The sequence below is a fragment of the Lepidochelys kempii genome, chromosome 9, assembly GCF_965140265.1.
Source record: "Lepidochelys kempii isolate rLepKem1 chromosome 9, rLepKem1.hap2, whole genome shotgun sequence".
Classification (NCBI taxonomy): domain Eukaryota; kingdom Metazoa; phylum Chordata; order Testudines; family Cheloniidae; genus Lepidochelys; species Lepidochelys kempii.
In genome coordinates, this window is record NC_133264.1 from 55,252,512 (window position 1) to 55,273,423 (window position 20,912).

The 20,912-nt window shown below is 42.1% G+C and overlaps 2 protein-coding genes across 19 annotated transcripts in view; both read right to left on the minus strand.

Annotated features, from left to right (window-relative positions):
- The window catches only part of FARP2 (FERM, ARH/RhoGEF and pleckstrin domain protein 2), a 272,153-nt gene that overhangs the window by 183,017 nt on the left and 68,224 nt on the right, over positions 1–20,912 (minus strand). For all 18 annotated transcript variants that reach the window (XR_012160855.1, XR_012160856.1, XR_012160858.1 and 15 more), the window contains one exon: positions 19,654–19,881. Coding sequence is in view for 14 of the 18 variants with exons in the window: in XM_073360436.1 (XP_073216537.1) it covers positions 19,654–19,857 (204 nt within the window). In the remaining 4 variants the exon portion in view is untranslated. The remainder of the gene's footprint in view (positions 1–19,653; positions 19,882–20,912) is intronic.
- The window catches only part of SEPTIN2 (septin 2), a 111,846-nt gene continuing 110,791 nt past the window's right edge, over positions 19,858–20,912 (minus strand). Inside the window, exon 13 of the mRNA XM_073360463.1 lies at positions 19,858–19,881. The gene's annotated coding sequence lies outside the window, so the exon portion shown is untranslated. The remainder of the gene's footprint in view (positions 19,882–20,912) is intronic.

Here is a 20,912-nt window from a genome sequence, read left to right on the forward strand (position 1 = left end):
AGCAGTGGGGGCAAAAGATCTATCTGGCTTTAAGATTAAACTTGATAAGTTTATGGAGGAGATATATGATGGAATAACATGATTTTGGTAATTAAATATTCATAGTAAATAGGCCCAATGGCCTGTGATGGGATATTAGATGGGGTGGGATCTGAGTTACCCAGGAAAGAATTTTCTGTAGTATCTGGCTGGTGAATCTTGCCCATATGCTCAGGGTCTAGCTGATCGCCATATTTGGGGTCAGGAAGGAATTTTCCTCCAGGGCAGATTGGAAGAGGCCCTGGAGGTTTTTCGCCTTCCTCTGTAGCATGGGGCACAGGTCACTTGCTGGAGGATTCTCTGCACCTTGAAGTCTTTAAACCACGATTTGAGGACTTCAATAGCTCAGACACAGGTGAGAGGTTTTTCGCAGGAGTGGATGGGTGAAATTCTGTGGCCTGCGTTGTGCAGGAGGTCAGACTAGATGATCATAATGGTCCCTTCTGACCTTAGTATCTATGAATCTATTGTTTTAACTATTTTACTTCAAAAGCAGCTTACCTGCATTTCTTACATTTCTCCTGAATGACGGGCAGCTATCACATGCAGAGAATCATAGAATCATAGAATATCAGGGTTGGAAGGGACCTCAGGAGGTCATCTAGTCCAACCCCCTGCTCAAAAGCAGGACCAATCCCCAATTAAATCATCCCAGCCAGAGCTTTGTCAAGCCTGACCTTAAAAACTTCTAAGGAAGGAGATTCCACCACCTCCCTAGGTAACGCATTCCAGTGTTTCACCACCCTCCTAGTGAAAAAGTTTTTCCTAATATCCAACCTAAACCTTCCCCACTGCAACTTGAGACCATTACTCCTTGTCCTGTCCTCTTCCACCACCGAGAATAGTCTAGAACCATCCTCTCTGGAATCACCTCTCAGGTAGTTGAAAGCAGCTATCAAATCCCCCCTCATTCTTCTCTTCTGCAGGCTAAACAATCCCAGTTCCCTCAGCCTTTCCTCATAAGTCATGTGTTCCAGACCCCTAATCATTTTTGTTGCCCTTCGCTGGACTCTCTCCAATTTATCCACATCCTTCTTGTAGTGTGGGGCCCAAAACTTGACACAGTACTCCAGATGAGGCCTCACCAATGTCAAATAGAGGGGGATGATCACGTCCCTCGATCTGCTCGCTATGCCCCTACTTATACATCCCAAAATGCCATTGGCCTTCTTGGCAACAAGGGCACACTGCTGACTCATATCCAGCTTCTCGTCCACTGTCACCCCTAGGTCCTTTTCCGCAGAACGGCTGCCTAGCCATTCATTCCCTAGTCTGTAGCTGTGCATTGGGTTCTTCCGTCCTAAGTGCAGGACCCTGCACTTATCCTTACTGAACCTCATCAAATTTCTTTTGGCCCAATCCTCCAATTTGTCTAGGTCCCTCTGTATCCTATCCCTGCCCTCCAGCGTATCTACCACTCCTCCCAGTTTAGTATCATCCGCAAATTTGCTGAGAGTGCAATCCACACCATCCTCCAGATCATTTATGAAGATATTGAACAAAACCGGCCCCAGGACTGACCCCTGGGGCACTCCACTTGATACCGGCTGCCAACTAGACCTGGAGCCATTGATCACTACCCGTTGAGCCCGACAATCTAGCCAACTTTCTACCCACCTTATAGTGCATTCATCCAGCCCATACTTCTTTAACTTGCTGACAAGAATACTGTGCGAGACCGTGTCAAAAGCTTTGCTAAAGTCAAGAAACAATACATCCACTGCTTTCCCTTCATCCACAGAACCAGTAATCTCATCACAGAAGGCAATTAGATTAGTCAGGCATGACCTTCCCTTGGTGAATCCATGCTGACTGTTCCTGATCACTTTCCTCTCATGTAAGTGCTTCAGGATTGATTCTTTGAGGACCTGCTCCATGATTTTTCCAGGGACTGAAGTGAGGCTGACTGGCCTGTAGTTCCCAGGATCCTCCTTCTTCCCTTTTTTAAAGATTGGCACTACATTAGCCTTTTTCCAGTCATCCGGGACTTCCCCCGTTCACCACGAGTTTTCAAAGATAATGGCCAATGGCTCTGCAATCACAGCCGCCACACAATCACAGAGGTTTCACACAAGCCCCAGCTTAACACAAAATGACGGTCTTCAGCCTAATGCAGAAGAAATCTCATTTTCAAGACAGTACTAATCACATTTCCCTAATATACTGAGTTGTACAGATTAATACAATCAGAAGAGTAACCAGTGACAATTTACAGCAGCTATTCTTCTTTGCAAGTCTCTTATTTTAAAAGGGACTGAATTAGACTTTATGCTATCTAGCTGGACTGATATAAAAGAAACTAACTACTACAAAAACTACAACATTCCCACATAATATTATGTCAAAGGTCCACTATTATGGATATGTTTAGGTCCCAGGAATCTTAGACTGAACAGTGGCACTGATGGGAAAAATGAAAGTCAAGCCACCAAACACAAAATAACAGGTTTCAAAAAGTACAGCAGAATCATATAATATGTAGATTGGAAAGCTTGAATTACTTTCTTTTTAAACCCTATAATATCTTCAAATTTCAAATAGTGAATTACTAACTTTTTCTTCTGAGGTCAGACAAAAAAGTTCTATGGCCATTTATTTGCCATATTTAGGATAGTCAAGCAGGAGCAATGACAAACATCTGGCTATGATTCTTTCTTTGTTTATTTTTCCCTTGTCAAAAAGAAAAACATTGAGCTTACTAATATAGCATTTAGATTCTTTTAGTGTATAGTTTAATAGGATTCAGAAGCAGTCTGTCCTCCCACTTCCCACATATTTAAGCTGTTAATACTTTTACAACACAGAAAAATCCACTATGAAATGAAGTCCTAAATACATGAAGCAAGAGAGAGCAAGGGGGGGGGGGGGGGGGGGGGAGGCGGGGAGAGAGCACAAAAGAAGCTTCATGTTTAGAGCTTTCTCTCTTTGCCAGAAAGACCAAAAGTTACACTGTTTCCTCCTATAGGAGGGCCTCTTCTTAGAAAGACTGAGGATTTGCCAGGCCTTCTCCCAAACTACACTCATTATATACAATACAGAGCATCTCTCAATAGTTATGTCCAAGTAAGCTTTTGGGGGTTCCCTTTACACATTTCCCATTGCAGCAAGTTTGCATTTTGATTCCTTGATAAGTATGTATTAGTATTTACATCTCTTTCTTCACAACTTCCCTGTAATAAATTATGGCAATTTTTGCTGATGCTTAAACTTCAATGCAGTTTTTATTGTTAGCATGTACTGATGTTAAAAATATCAATAACATCATATACTGGCTAGAGGCTGAAAATACTTCTTTAAAAACCAAGGAAATCACTGACTGGCGTACAACCTTCCAGATGACTGCCTGCCCTGTAAGCAGCCCCAAAGGTCCTAAGCCAGCTCCTGATTTTAAGGTCTAAGAATGTGGTGAGTTACAGACCACAGCAGACCACTGAATGTACTTTGAATATGACAATGAATATCTAAGTATACACAATTTCATTCCACGCCTTTTAAATTAAAGGTGCATGAAAACCATATAAAAACAAATATGCCTAAAATAAGCCTTTCAAATAAGATGTTAAAGTACAAGTAGCTTTAATAAAGGGGAAAATTACGTGCTTTTAAACAAGTCAAACAAATTTAGTGAAACTAATTTGTGGAGACATCATCTGCTTTGTTCAATACTTCAAAATGCCATGCCAAGAAAAAATGGGGGAGGAGGGGGGGAATCTTCTTGCCAGCACTAAGTACTGTATCTTAGCATAGTTAAGATATCTAGCTAAAATAGAATAGCTATCAACAATAAAAGATACCAATGTATTCCACTGAGCTTGGAAATAATGCAATATCTGTTTTGATAAAGAAATGAAACCTTAACAGAACTGGAAACACAAACTAAAGGCAGTTTGAGCAATTTTAATTTCAAATCTTTTTCCAAACTCTCACGTCTTCTCTATGGTTTTTTAAACTGCACCTAATTTCAGGTGAGGCATTCAAAAGTTTGAAACTCTTCCACAGTTATAGATTAATACATTTAGTTTCTATGACAACACAAGGATATTAAACAAACATTATACAATGCAAATTAAATACATGCCAAATCATCCCTGCAAGAGACACTAAAGGAACAAAGCATGTATATACCAGTTAGGTCAGGGATGGAGCAGAGTCCAACAAGAATTATTCCTCCTCCTCCTCATTCTCCAGAGTCCATGATCAATCTCCACAGCTTTTGGAGCTGGAGCTACCAGCCCTAAGGATAGGGGTTGGAGCCAAGACAACCCCCTAAATGCCCTGGCAAACCCATGGAATCTCCATAGAAAGTTTCAACACAGATTAACACTCTCCTCTTTCAGCATTAACTCCCACTCTACACCTACCTCCCTTGGAGATGGTTTATAGATGTGGGCAGGAAACCAGTAACAGACAGCTCCTGAGTGAGCTGTTCTGCCTCAGGTGTGCCACTGCCCTAAAATCTGTGTGATTCTCCATAGATCTTAGGATAGCTATGTGATTAGAGAATCATGCTCCCTCTGTAACTTCTTTAATATCCTTCTGTTACCCTTCAAGGGATACTGGGAGCTTCAAAAAATTCACCAGACTGCGTATCAAGTAACTGCCCCCAGCTCAACATGGGAAGGGACGTTTTAGCTCTGTATTAATGCAACTTTGGAGTCTTAAAGTTTATGCAATGCCAAAAAAAAAAAAAAAAGCCATGAAGTTATAATGCATCACAAAAGAATGAGAAAAACATGAATCCAGCTCTACTACATTATTCTATTGTACAGTAGGCAACAGTAGTACTTTACTTCTGTTTTTTCCTTTAATGTCCAAAAGGGACACAGCCAAATCAAACAACATAGTAGATATGTTGAATATACTCTGGCCTTACAGTACTCAAAAATGAGAAAAAATAAAAAGTGTCTGCAATAAGCTCATAAAGCTTTAAGTTAATTATATGAAAACAAAGTCAGTGGCAGAAGTGCCAAAAAGTGAAAAAAAAAGCAGAAAAAATTATTTTCCCCAATGTATAACTGCATTGTTATGAGTCTATGGAACAAAAACACCTACAACACCAGCCAAACCCACAGCAAGGACCTAGAATAATCCCTGACTATAAAGAGCAGGGAAACATGACAAGATGCAAGTACTTCTTCCAGCATAAGGAGTGAAAATTTACAGAACTATAACTGGTTTCAGAGTAGCAGCCGTGTTAGTCTGTATTCGCAAAAAGAAAAGGAGTAAAATTTGTTAGTCTCTAAGGCGCCACAAGTACTCTTTTTTTTTTGAGAACTATAACTGTCGGGCAAACCCCCCCCCAAAAAAACCAATGAAATTTAATGAAGTGAATAAATATGTACTCCGCACTGATAAATACCTTCACTTAGTTGAGAAGCACACTATTTCCCTCTAATAAAGACATTTCTCATTCACTTACTAAAAGCATCATAACAAGGGAGAGGAGAATGAAACAACAAAGCCAATTCTCGCACAAAACATAATTTTGGGGCTGATATAAAATAGAATTGGTAGATCTACTTGGATATGTTGAATATTTTAAAAGCTCTGCCACAATTAAGTCTCGTGCATGGAAGAGGACTTCCTCTTGAGTTGGTCAGAGGTCTCAAATGGTATGGTTTTATTCTAACATTTTATAATATTACAGATAGAGTCATTGCACACAATAGGAGGAGTAACAAAGCCCAGAATTGGAATACAATATTTGAAGGGGAGAAGAGACTTCCTTTAAACTTGCAGGGTGGATTTGATTTAAATCATGATTTAAATCACTAGTCACGAAGACTCGATCTAATCATGGATTTCTACATAAAAGTACATTCTTGTTGATTGTTATAACCTTCATACATATTCTTCACAACTCAGAGATAGATGTCGGTTTAATTTTTAGAAGGTACACACTATATATTTAAGTTATCTATTTTGAAAACTTTTCGGATTAGCTTTACAGCTATATCAGAAAATGAATGATTGGGTTGGTTATTTCATTTACCAAAGGTCATTGAAGCAGATATTTATGAAATCATTGGGAGGTGAACTATCTCCAATTCAACAGGTTAAAAATTAATATTTGAAGGATTTTCTTGCCATGCTGTATTAGGAGGAGAACATCACCAGACAGACATTTAAATTGTTTTATTTAACTAAAACAACGTTTATATATTCTGGATTTTTTTCTTCAACAGCAAACATATAATATTTTAACAAAATAAGCATATGAATTTTTGAATATAAACATTCTAGTCTTTTTAAATCAGGTTTGTTTTTGTTAAAATTGTTTTTAAGTAAAATAGTTAAATGAAATTAAAAAAAAAATAAAATCGACTATGTCAGCCAGGTCAACATGAGAAACTTAAAATATTGAAAAGGAGGTCTTGTGGCACCTAGAGACTAACAAATTTATTTGAGCACAAGCTTTCGTGAGCTACAGCTCACTTCATCAGATGCATTCAGTGGAAAATACGGTGGGGAGATTTATATACACAGAAAACATGAAACAATGGGTGTTACCATACACACTGTAACGAGAGTGATCACTTAAGATGAGCTATTACCAGCAGGAGAGCGGGGGGGAGGGGGGCAGAAACCTTTTGTAGTGATAATCAAGGTGGGCCATTTCCAGCAGTTGACAAGAACATCTGAGGAACAGCGGGGAGGGGGAATAAACATGGGGAAATAGTTTTACTGTGTAAGACCCATCCACTCCCAGTCTTTATTCAAGCCTAAGTTAATTGTATCCAGTTTGCAAATTAATTCCAATTCAGCAGTCTCTCGTTGGAGTGTGTTTTTGAAGTTTTTTTGTTGAAGAATTGCCACTTTTAGGTCTGTAATCGAGTGACCAAAGAGATTGAAGTGTTCTCCGACTGGTTTTTGAATGTTATAATTCTTGACATCTGATTTGTGTTCATTGATTCTTTTACGTAGAGACTGTCCAGTTTGGCCAATCTACATGGCAGAGGGGCACTGCTGGCACATGATGGCATATATCACATTGGTAGATGTGCAGGTGCACGAGCCAAAATATTGACAGGTTTCAGAGTAGCAGCTGTGTTAGCTGACAAGAAGGTGTGAGAATCTATTTCCCCATGTTAAGTATCCTCACACCGTCTTGTCAACTATCTAAATGGGCCAACTTGATTATCACTACAAAAGTTTTTTTCTCCTGCTGATAATAGCTCATTTTAATTAATTAGCCTCTTACTCCACCTTTTCATGTTGTGTGTGTGTGTGTGTGTATATATATATATATTAGTGACAAACCTCTGTCCTTGTCTCTGTGGGTTCCACGTTTCCTGGAGGATTTCGCTAACCTCAGAGGCTCACTGTGACCCTCCATGTAACCCTTCTCTCTCTAGAGACAAGGGTCACAGTCTACTGAGCCATTTTCATCATAAGCCAGCAAGGGAGGTGAGGAGAAGCTATCCTCAGTGATTAATCGGGGGGGGGAGGCAAAGTGGGGAGCCCGGACCCGCCCTCTACTCTGGGCTCCAGCCTAGGGACCCTAATAGCATCAGCTATGGTAGCTGACCTTTTAGAAACATGACATGTACAATTCTCTGGGCTACCTCCTCACTGCAGCCTCCACTTCCTCAAGCTCCACTTCACCCTTACCTCAGGGTCTCCTTCCTTGAGCCTGATATGGTGTGTACTGCTCAGTCTCTCCAACAGCGCAACTTCCTCCCACAGCTCCTGACATCTGCACCCACCTGACTAACTGGGAGGCTTTTAACTAGTTTCAGCCAGCCCGATTGGCTTCAAGTGTCCCAATCAACCTAGCATTCTCCCTGCCTTCTGGAAAGTTCTTAATTGGCCCCAGGTGTCTTAATTGACCTGGAGCAGATGCCATTTAACTTATCCTGGCACCAGGGATTTGTTTAGCCTGGAGCTAATATATCTATCTCCCACTATTTTTCTATAGCCATCTGGCCTTGCCCCGTCACATATCCCCCCCCGCTCAACACCATAGAGTTGGGCAACTTGGGACGCCAGGCAGTATGCTCATGACAGACCACCAGTGTTGCCATGGTGGCATCCAAACCTGTGCCGTATGCAGAACTGGAATGGTTGGAGGGATAAGAACCACCTGGTGACCCTTGCATTCTTTTCCTTATTCCGCTGCATCCACTGGAGGGGTGCTTGGTCCGTCACAAGAGTAAATCGCCAGCCTAAGAGGTAATAACACAGTGTCTCCATAGCTCATTTGACAGCAAGGCATTCTCTCTTGACTACTGCGTATTTCTGTTCTCTTGGGAGAAGCTTTCTGCTTAGGTAGAGGATTGGGTGTTCCTCTTCTCCCACCATTTGCGACAGAACCACCCCAACCCCACCTTGGAAGCATCTGTTTGTAAAATAAATTCCTTGTTAAGGTCTGGGGCTATGAGTACGGGGTCATTACAGAGGGCCATCCAAAGGTCTGTGAATGCCCCCTCTGCTGCGTCGGTCCACTTTACCATGTCTGGACCTCGGGCCTTCACCAGATCCATTAGGGGACTTGCCCTAGTGGTGAAGTGGGGAATAAAATGTCGTTAGTAGCCTACCACGCCTAGGAACGCACGCACCTCCTTCTTTCGGGTCAGCCAGGGCCAGTTTTGAATTGCCTCTAGCTTATTCATTCGGGGCTTCACTATGCCCCTTCCCACAATATATCCCAGGTACCTAGCCTCTGCTAGCCTTATGGCGCATTTAGCGGGATTAGCAGTGGGGCCAGCCCGCCTTAAGGTACGCAGTACTGCCTGAACTTTCTCCAAGTGGGTTCCCCAGTCTGGCGTATAGATGATGACATCATCTAGGTATGCAGCTGCATAACTAGTATGGGGGCGCAGCAGCTTATCCATGAGGCGCTGGAATGTGGCCGGGGCCCCATGTAGGGGGAAGTGGGGGACGGTGTACTGGAATAGCCTGTCTGGGGTGGAGAACGCTGTCTTTTCTTTAGCTTCTTTGGTCAGCGGAATCTGCCAGTACCCTTTTGTCAGATCCAGTGTAGTCAAGGATCAGGCACTACCCAGTCAGTCAACCAGTTCGTCAATGCGTGGTATGGGGTATGCATCAAACTGGGATATTTCATTCAGTCAGCGAAAGTCATTACAGAATCTCGTGGTACTGTCAGGTTTAGGCACTAGAACAACTGGACTGGATCACTGACTGCAAGATTCTTCAATAAACCCTAATTCTAACATTTTCTTTACTTCGGCCTTGATTTCTTCTCTTTTGGCTGCTGGGATTCGGTAGGGTCTCAACGTTACCTTGGCTCCGGGGATCATGCGGATATGGTGATAGGTCTCAGTCATCTGCCCCAATTTTGTAGAGAACACATCTCGGTTGCGATTAATCATGTCGACTGCCTCGATCTTTTAGATCGGCGTCAAGTCGGATGATATCCTCACTTGCTCGTGTAAGTTATCCTCCTGGGGAAGGGTCTCCTGTGCGACTAAGCATGCCTCACGATCGTGCCAAGGTTTTAGAAGATTGATGTGGTAAATTTGCTCCGGTTTCCGTACTATATGTTCCATTCTATGCATCTGATGAAGTGGGCTGAAATCTTAAGCTCAAATAAATGAGTTAGTCTCTATGGTGCCACAAGTACTCCTGTTTTTTTAAAATACTGGCTTCTGCAGCTAACTCAGTTGTCTTCACCTTCATTTTCCTGTTTGTTCATAATCTGGAAAAGAAAAACAAGCTTTCCTGCTTTTTCAGATCCCAAACAATTTCTCAATTTGGAATGAATTAGTCCAAAGGAAGAAAAGATTCTTTCTACACTGGCAGAAGCAGCTACTGCTGTTAAAAGTGAGATTATCACTTCAACAGTCTCTGAATCCAGGTGCTTAAGTGACTTCCACCAGTTCGCTGGTGTGATTATATGTTTGCTGTTTTAAAGACATTTCTTGAATGGTTCACCTTTAGCTCTCAAGTTTATTATAGTTGGCATTATGGAGGGATGATTGCTGGGTGTCCAGGTCATAGCCAACTCCTCTTCTTCAGCAGTTAAGGTTTGACCCTGGTACCTAGTATTGAGAATATTTGCAAGAAAATGAGCTGGAGATAGTGCTTGTCCCATTTGTTTTTTAACGCTTGTAATTTAACTCTGTCATTGCATATTTCTCTTTGTAAAGATCTCACCCAGTTCCTTCCAAATTTCCAAATAAAACAGCTATTTCCCTGCATTTTGTTCAAGGCTACAGAAATAGGCTTCAGGGTACTCAGCATGTGTCCAACATTTCTCTTAAGCCCAATGTTGAGAACTTTGACTGTGAAAGTGCCATCTATTTTTTTAGGATTTTGTTCACAAACTGTCATCAAATTAGGCCAGCTCTTGATATAGTGCTCAAAACAGTCCACTACTGAGTTCCATTGCACGTCTTATGGGAGAGTTAGCTTGGTTCCTCCCACTTTTTTCAGAGCAGCTGCTGCAAAGTGGTTGCTACGGAAGTATTTTGCAATTTCATCAACATTAGCCTTTATTTCTGGAACACTGAAGTCTTTGGCTAGGAGGTGCATCAAATGATCACTGCAACTGTATGTTATTAGTTTGGAACTCTCTTCTAAATAATTTCTTCTCATCTTGGATACATTTGCAGCATTGTCTGTGACCAAGCTGCATACTAGATAGTTGAATGTTTTTTCCCCAGTTTGTTATAGCTTTTACTGGTACTTCTTGTAAGTATTCTGCTGTGTGTGCATTTCCTGATGTATCAATTGTTTCTGTAAGGAAGACATTCCCTTCTTATGTTGTCACACAAGCACACACAACAGGATCATTGTGGACATTGCTCCACCCATCAAGACTCAGGTTAACATTTTTACCCTCTAGACCTTTTGCACACTGCTCAATTTCTCTTTTAAATCCAAAAAATCCTATTTTTTTCCCAAAAAAAGCATTGATTTTTATCCATCTTGTTAACTTGAGTCTAAGACCTAGACCAAGAGATGCAAATTTGCTATGATTAAAAAAAAAAAAGTTACCAGTGAAGAAAACTGAAGTCATATTCTATGCAGAAATAAATTATGCATGATCTCCATCTAATTAAATTACATTTTCTGGGATGCTAATGTTAACTGACCCACTCCTAAACCAATCTGACAAGGTACTACAACAAAAATAAAATTGTAAAAAAAACTGCATTCCTGTAGCACTTAAAGTGCCAACAGCTGAGACGCTGTACAACCATGCAATAAGAGACAATTTCAGTCCCAAAGAGCTTATGATCTAAATAGATCAGACAAACAAGAGGAAAGAATATAGTTCTCTATTATTTGGATGGGTAAAATGAAGTGAAGTGAAGTTTCAGTGACTTCCCCAAGTTCACACAGCTAGTCTGTGGGAGAGCCAGGAACTGAACCCAGAACTTCTAAATCCCAGTCCAGTGGTTCAGCCACAAAACCATACCTCCCATATGCAGATAGTCTGTGCAGATTATTTCAGTTATCTGTGCAATTAAAAAAAAAATTATGCAACAATGATCAAGTGTGCTTTCCACAAATAAAGGAGACCCAATTGTTTCCCCTCACCCACTCTGAGGCCTGGTCTACACTGCGGGGAGGGCAGGAGGGAATCAATCTAAGTTACACAAGTTCAGCTACGTGAATAACATAGCTGAAGTTGATGTACTTAGATCTCCTTACCGCGGTGTCTTCACTGTGGTAGGTCAACTGCTGATGCTCCCCCATCGATTCTGTCTATGCTTCTCACTCCAGTGGAGTACCGGAGTCGAAGGGAGAGCGCTCAGCAGTCAATCTATTGCGTCTTCACTAGACGCGATAAATCGACCCACCGCCCCCACCCGCTGGATCGATCGCTCTGGAGGTAAGTGTAGACATGCCCTGAGATACACACTTGAAGGGGACCCTCTCCACATGACAATTACGTTCAGCTGCCTCCAAGTTAGCATTCCCCCATTCCGCCATTCAATTACTTTCCTCCAGCTCTACCTGCAGTTCTGAAGTCTCAGCTGGGAAGCTCTTCACAAAATTCAGAAAGCCCAAATATTCTGGGTTTAACTTCATTTAATTTAATTCAGCATGGATATATTTGACCTGGACAAACAAATCTTGGAAAGATTCAGATTAAAATCAATGTCTTATCTATTGTAATATAGCCTGACCTAGGTCAAATCAAATTCTTATATGTAAGCTATGTACTTCTGATGACCCATCATAAAAAATAAAGTACAATGTAACAAGACAAGCACAATATATCCAATCTAGCAGTACAGTAACTCCTCGCTTCTGTCCTTCGCTCCTCTCCTCTGTCCTTCATGCCCTTGGAGATTTTTTCAAATATTTCAGCATTTCGTCTTTTGGAACAGAGTTCTGATAGCACGGATTCATCTCCCCATACAGCGATCAGATCCAGTACCTCCCGTTCGGTCCATGCTGGAGCTCTTTTGTAATTCTGGGACTCCATGGTCATCTCTGCTGATCAGCTCTGCTTGGTCACGCCACGGTGGCCAAACAGGAAATGAAATTCAAAAGTTCCCGGGGCTTTTCCTGTCTACCTGGCCAGTGCATCTGAGTTGAGAGTGCTGTCCAGAGTAGTCACAATGGAGCACTGGGGGATAGCTCCTGGAGGCCAATATTGTCGAATTGCGTCCACACTAACCCAAATTCGACCTGGCAATGTTGATTTCAGCGCTAATCCCCTTGTTGGGGAGGAGTACAGAAATTGATTTTAAGAGCCCATTAAGTTGACAAAAATGGCTTCGTTGTGTGGATGGGTGCATGGTTAAATCGATCTAACACTGCTAAATTCGACCTAAACTCATAGTGTGGACCAGGGCTACGTAAAACGATGTTAAGCAAATCCTATTTCCCCATAAGAATTAATGTAAATAGGGGGGTTAGGTTCCAGGGAAATTTTTTTTGCCAGACAAAAGACTATGTATGTATGTATGTGTGTGTTTTTTATATATATATATATATATATAAACACACACACATACATACATATACACACACACACACACAATAAGTTTTAAACAAACGATTTAATACTGTATACAGCAATGATGATTGTGAAGCTTGGTTGAGGTGGTGGAGTCAGAGGGTGGGATATTTCCCAGGGAATGCCTTACTGCTAAATGATGAACTAGCCCTCGGATGAGCCCTCAAGGGTTAACATTGTTGTTAATGTAGCCTCACACTCTACAAGGCAGCAAGAATGGAAGAAGGAGATACAGCATGGCAGAGAGAGACAGACACACACCGTGTGTGTGTGTGTGTGTGTGAGAAGAGATGGACGCATGTTGCCCCTTTAAGTACGCCAACCTCACTCTAAGTACACTGCCTTTTTAAGTAGATCAGCAAGTTGAGACAGCTGCTGCTGCCAGCAAGCTCCCTCCATCCTGAGTCCTGTCGTGTCCCGCCCCCTGCTCTGTGGAGAAGGGGTACAGGAGTCGGGGGAAGGGAGACACACTTGTGATAGATTTAAGTTACCAATCTGCCTGAGGCGTCAGGTGATCAGGCTGAGGCCACAGGATCTTTAGGGGAGTAACTAAGTTCTAAAGCTTTATTAATAAAATAACAGTGGTGAGTGCTAGGTGCTTCCCATGTCACTCAGAGGAAGGAAGAAAGCATTAGTGCCCGAGCCCGCACCCACTTTCATACTCACAGACGCACAACCCAGGGCTGGCCAGGGTCTAACGTGAGAAGAAGAGGGGGAAGGGTGGACAAGAGTTCTGTCCTGTGCAGAGGCCGTCCAGGGTCCGCTGTTGATCTCCGATTTACTTTGGCTCTTGAGAGGATTTTTAAGTCTTGGGTTCTTCTCGGGGCGTTTCATTCAGGGACTTCTGTCCCCCATGCTCTTTGTACCAGTCCAAACCGCCTTTCTGCAGTTTCCTCAGCTTTCCCAAAACACACCAGCTTCAGGGACACAAGATTGTTGTTTTCCCCAGTCGCTGACCTTCACAGTCTCACTTGTTTTCTCAGCCCCTGCAGTTCTGATCATTCAATTCTCCTTTCTCACGGCTGGTCGGGGTTGGAATCTAGGCTGTCTTTCTTGGCAGGTAGCAGAGAATCTGTTGTGTGCAGTGGCCTTGGGCAGGAGTCAGCTTCTTATCTTTGGACCTAGCTGGAGCATCGAGTTAACCCGATCCTTTCTCCCTTCCTCCCCCTTTGGCCTCTCGCAATCTGCAAAGGAATCTTTCACGCCACACTCACACCTTCAACCCTTCCCAAGATCCTTTCCAGTGCATATAAAAGCATTAGCAATATACAATGCTGGTGCTTACCCAGGGGACACTTATATTGTGAGACCCTGACATTAGCACCCCGCTTCCCCCTCCTCTGCACAGCAAGCAGGAGGCTCCCAGGAGCAGCTCCAAGGTAGAGGTCAGGAGCAGCACATGGCAGTGGGGGGAGGGATACCTGAACTGCCAGGCAATTGATAGCCTGCTGGGCGGCTGCTGCACAGGAAACTTAGGGGAGCTGATGGGGGGCTGCCAGCTAGCTCTAATGGGCTACTCTTTCTGAAAGCAGTGGACAAAGCAGGCGACTGCCCAACAACGTTATAAGGGAGCACTGAACAACTTTAAACGAGCATGTTCTCTAACTGATCAGCAACGTAACAACATTAACCGGGACAACATTAAGTGAGGAGTTACTGTACTACACCATTAGATTTAGGAAAAGTACAAAGGTTATAAACAAAGTCATAAAATTAACATAAGTGCAGAAGCTCAAATACATAGAACATAACTTTTCAACATAACAAGAGACAATGTTTACACTGTTGTGTATTGTACTGCCTTGTCTCTTTATGCCAGCCATTATATTTTGTGCCATGTATATTCAACTACCTTAAATCAGATGAGGTAAAATGAAAGTTATTTGACATGCTCCTACCTCTCTGATCTCAAGTGGCTTTCCCATTATCCACCTCATTCATACTGAAGAGCTCAAATGTTATGGTTTCCAAGGCATTTTAAGTCTCTACAGCAACCCTTCAGGAATCTAAAAGCAGGTTAGCGAAAAGAGCCTAACTTCAGCTGAACTGGACATTTAAATTCAGATACAATAAAAAAGTGAGTGAACTGAACAAAGTAATAAGCTCAGGACTGAAATCAAGCACAACCCAGAGATAAGAGCACTCAAGCCTATATATCTATCAAGTTGCAGATACAAGCAGCTACATTTGTTTCAAAATCTGAGAAAAAATAAATTTAGTGATAAAATATAAATCCAGAAGATAACAAATGCCAGACATTTCTGGGTTTTTATTTGCCAAGCCTTTATTTCAAAAGCAAGGCCTTGTCCTAAGTGAATAATATCCATCAGTTTGGCACAGAAAGTGTTTTTTGGCATCTTGCCCTTCATTGCAGGACATCATTTTTCTGGCTTGTATTACTAGTACCCTTTTCCAATCTTGCACAACTGTGCCTGAATGCAACACATACCTGCAACAGCTAGAGGGTATGGTTTCTGAAACCCAAACTTATCCTCAATTTGGTGACAATTTGCCAGTACAAATGATGCTACCAGCTGAAGAAGCAAGAGGATCCAGTGGAATTTCTTTTCCTCAACTTAAATATATAAGTATTACATATAAAATTGCAGGGAGTATTTCTTCAGGAATGATGGACTTTTAATTGATAAGCAACAAGGCCTTCCAAATCCACAGAAAAATCTGAAAACTACTAAACAGTACAATTTTGCCTGCTTATACACCTGAACGTTGACCGAACTGCATTTATAATCTGTAAGGAATTAGGTGCGTAGAAATTTTATTTAAAGTAAATTAAATCATCTCCTTTGAGAGGAACTGAAATAAACTCAGATAAGATACTTTGTGAGAACCACTTAAGTTTGCAAAAGGGACGGTAATGCCAAACTCAAAACCAAAACCAAAAGTACAGAAATAAGGAATAAAGTCATACATACTCGCAAGTCCTTTAGCAAGTCAGCTCTACTAAGTCACCAGGTCAGACACAGACAACCTTAACTCTGCCTTGCGCAAAATGCCAAAACAGTTAGGCTCCACTCTATAATAAAGATATGCTTAAGAACTCAGAGTGAGCCATTCCTAGAAATTGTGGCCTGCTTTCCGTCTTATACTCCAAAAGGCTCACAAGCTCCTGTGTATGTAACTTCCAGTGACTGACTGAAAATCAACAACCCTTGTTCTCAGCTGTATTGGTCTCACAAACCTTCTATTCCCCCTTCACTCCTTAGAGAGCTGTAAGAAGTGAAGTCCAGACAGATGTACAAATAACTAGTTCACTTAAGACCTCTCTTTTTGCACATACAAGTTTGTGTGTCTATCAGCAACTGATATCAAACATCCACTTAGTCTGCTCTGATGTATTCTTCCTATCTTCCACACACACACCCTCCACTGTTAGGGAGTTTGAAGACAAGCTCATGGGTTGTTGTTATGAGTTTTTGTCCTTTATGTGCAGTGTTCCTATTTAGTCCTCCATAACAGAGCTCTTGGCCCAAGATTATTCAAAAACTTTTCCTGCTACTTGAACCAACAAGCCATGAGTCATGCAGAAGCATTTTTATCTGAAGTAGTTAGCTAAAAATTCAGGATTCCACTCCCAGACTCAATAATTTCTAGAGCCCAATGAAATTCTTTTTATTTTATTTTTTTGTTTAATTTTTTGGGAATTTTGTTGTGTCCTGCCCCCAGAGGAGGGGAGGCCCTACAGAGCAAGACCACCCCACGCTCACCCTGCAGCAGCAGCTCCTGTCCTGCAGGGCTGGCCCCAGCCCCTGCTCTTGGCATTGCAACTTGGCCTGCAGGGTTGCAGTGCCAGCCACTCACTCAAATCTGGCCAGCCATCTCTCCACCCATCATCATGACAGGGGGCACCTGGGCCAAACCTGAACAGCACTGCAAGCCTGCACACCAAATCACAATGCCCAGAGCCAGGGCCAGCCCCATGGTACAGGAGACACAGGCATCGTTTTAATAGCAGTTTTTCACTTTATTTTGTGTTATTTTGTATTTGTGAAAAACACAAACGGTTAGTAATTTCCACCTGTTTAATTCTATGAAAACTCCTCACATGCACAAAGAGAGAGTGGGCAAGAGTCACATGTTACTGGCGTCTGATCCTGGAGCAGCTGCTCAGAGGACTGTTCTTCCCCTGTTCTCAGGGCTGCTTTACAAAAGTAGCCACTCAGCTTGTCCTTATTCCCTGATCCATCTTCTCTAGCTAGCTGGTGCTAATGTCATTCCTTATTCATAGCCCTACACCACTCTGAGAAGCTGGAGAATGTCAAATACTTCTTCACAATCAGCAGTATGTGGCTGTTACTCCTCTCTCCAGATATCTGACAAATTAACTTTTAAAGAGAGGAAGGAAAGGGGAGCTTTGTACTCAACTAATACAGCAGCCCAATAGGATGTCTGCTATGCTGTGACACTATTCATATAGTCTACTCTGCTTTTAGTTATTATTTTTATTACCATACTGCCTAGGAGCCCCATTCACAGTCCAGGATTCCATTGTGCTGAGTGCTGTACAAACACTGAACAAAAAGAGAGTGCCCACCCCAAGGAGCTTACAATCTAAGCATAAGACAAGAGATAACAGATGGATACAGTCAGTGAGAAAATATTAATAAGCATGATAAGCAGTGGTCTCAACACACTAGCAGCCTAAACATTGTCAAGTTTTTTGTAGACATCACAGCAGAGAAGAGTTTTGAGGAGGCTAATGAGTTAGGCCCCGTCTACACTGGCAAGTTTCTGTGCAATAAAGCAGCTTTCTGAACTATAACTCCCGAGGCGTCCACACTGCCAAGCGCATCCTTCCAGATGGCCATGCCTGCTCCACTCACCAGACGATCCCCCGCTTGCAGCAATGCCGAGCTGCTGGACCTAATCAGCATTTGGGGAGAGGAAGCTGTGCAGTCCCAGCTGCGCTCCAGCCGTAGGAATTATGATAACTACAGACAGATTTCACAGTGCATGACAGAAAGGGGCCATGACCTGGACACATTTCAGTATAGGGTAAAAGTGAAGGAGCTGCAGAAGGCGCGGGAGGCAAACCGCCGTTCCAGTGCTGCGCCCACAAGCTGCCAGTTCTACAAAGAGCTGGATACAATACTCGGTGGCAACCCCACCTCCACTGCGAAGGCCCCTGTGGATACTTTGTTGGCTCACGTGCCAGCTGAGAGTGGACCAAGTCAGGAGGAGGAAATCTTGGATGAAGAGGGGGAGGGGAGGAAGAGGCAGAGGATGGCTCAGAGGCCAGAGATGCATGCAGTCAGGAGCTCTTTTCTACCCCAGAGGAGCCTAGCCAGTCACAGCAGTCGGATCTTGGTGAAGCGCAAATAGGAGAGGAGACCCCTGGAAAGTGGATCTGATTTTGAGAATTGCTGAAGCAATCTGTTGGGGGCAGAAGGGTTGCAGAAATCAGGCTCGTCTCCCACAGCATGCCTATCCTGAGCGGCGGAACAGGCTGTTGATAGACTCACTCACTTCATGGGAATTTCCCTCAGAGATCTCCAGGAAACTCTCATGGAGATACTGGGTAATTCGCTCCCGCAGGTTCCTCGGCAGAGCTGCTTTTGTTTCTTGCCCCATTAAACATCCAAACAATCACGCAAATTAAAACTACCAATTTCTACATTTCTAAGTGAGGTCATTCTTCTTGCTTATTTTTAGTAAAACCGGCTGAAGTCTGCACAGCAATTTAAAGCTTTGTACATTTGCTCTAAAAGAGTCAGGATTTTACTAATGTAGAATAACCTGAAAGTTGAGTGTATCTTAACTGAAATAGAAAGGTGTTTTCTAACCCTATTATTTGTGAAATATTTTTAGTTTACTTTCTGGGTGGGTGGGGAAGGGGAGGAAGAGAGGAGGGAAGAAGAAGTAAAGAGGAGAAACAGATTACGTTCAGTTGTTCCTACAGCAACCCCACAATTTTTAATTTTTAAAGGTTGCCTCAATTACTCAGCACCCATAATACTGACCCAGCATCAAAGACCTAGATGCCAAGGCTAACCTTTCAGGGAGCACTGTCAGGTCACTGTGGAAAGGACACTCAAAATTGCCAAGCTGTGTGGTTTGATGTCACAAATTCATTTGAAGAAGGTGCAAAAAGTTGGACTTAAGAAAACAGATTTCAGGCTTTCCCCACCTCCAAGTCAAGAGAGCACTACGTCTTTAATCGGGAAATTAAAAATAATTTTGCAAGATCTCCAAGAGAGACATGAAAGTTTAAAACGAAGTGGTCACATCTGGATACCTGAAGCTCCAGCAATGCAAAAAAAAAAAAAAAAACCAACCAATAACATTCTTAAATTACTGTACATTCCTTCATATTAACAAACTCTCATACCAGTGTGACATCTTTATGATATTTGTTCAGTGAAACTGAAGTTATTTTAAATACATAATTCTGATACTAACATCTATGCTCCTTATAAGCTCCACACTTGCAGGTCTTAGATAAGCAAATTAGGTCTATTTACAAGTGAGCTGTTTGGGGACCTGCTCTATTATCTGAAGGAGGATCAGAGGCTTCTCTCTTCCCTTGCCTTGAGTCTTATATGAACCTCCACTCCAGAAGTTCCCTTGAAATTTTGTCAGTTTATACACCAGTATATACAGTAAATTCTACATTACCTGAAACTAAACTTATCTGAAATCAGACTGAACCTCTTTCTTACCTCAACATCAAGTACTTCCACAGTGTTGTCCAAAAGTTTTATTTTGATCGGTAGATCCCTCTCATGCATTTTGGCAGGTGTCATTGCCATTGCTGTAGAAAGGTTCTGCGCTGGCTCCAGCGTACTCACTCCAGTATTCTTCTGGACTCCCAAACGAGAACCAGGAGTCTGCAGTATTCTGTACGTTCCTTCTATCTCTCCCATTATTCAACAGCAATGTCCAAATACCTACAGGGGAATATAGAGACAAATGGCTAACAAAAAATAGATAGATATTTTTCATTAAATAACATTTCAAAATGAAGATTCCACAAACGGAAAGCATAATTCTACATTAAAAAATTATACATGGAGTCCTCATGTACTTATTTGTTCAACTACCAAAATAATCAAATTTCAATATTTAAAAAAATAAAATTGATCAAAATGAGTTTGAAAAAGCCAACTACTGGGGAAGTTAAAAAACAAAAACAGAGACAAAAAACAAGCAGTAACAAACCAAACAGTCAATCAGGAATTTGGACAGGAAACAGGAAAGTATGGGCAGAGAACATGGGAGCAAGCAGTGAGAAGAAACTTGAACAGGGAATGACTAGCACCAAGTCTATTACCTTTTTTAAAGTGACTGGATTTCAAACTGACATGTCCCTTTAAATTGAGACAGTGTCCCTTTAAATGAAATTAACGCTCTGATGTTTTCACTACTTCTATTCAGAACCTTGCAGGCAACTGTGAAATGTCAAGAATCAAGTCCGTTTCATTCTACTGCAATTATTGTTTATATTACAGCACCATTACTATATTAGGCACTATATAGATGTAGCATTAGACATGGTCCCTATTCTGAAGAGAAAGTTATTAGCAGCAGTAGCAAGTTAAGTTATTCTCAGAGGAAAAAGACCCAAACAAGGGAAATTGAGGAAGGAGTAGAGTAGTGGAGACATCTCATCTTGCAGCAAAAAACCTCTAACCTAACAGAACCCAGAAGGGTTTGAAGCAACTAATGATACAGAAAACTCTTAATTTCTGCCAGCGGTTAGAACTTCAAATTTACTATATGGCTACTAGCCAGAAGCCGATGCACATACCCATGACTCCTCATTTCAGGTGCTCTGCAACACTCCTTAAATTTAATACATCAGACTCAGGTTCCTCCTGATGCATGGTGATACATTTCCACAGTCAAAGACCTTCCAAATGCCCAGCCCAGGCTTTAAAGAACTCATCCCTAAGTAAGCTCTCAGTCAGTTATAGGGCCC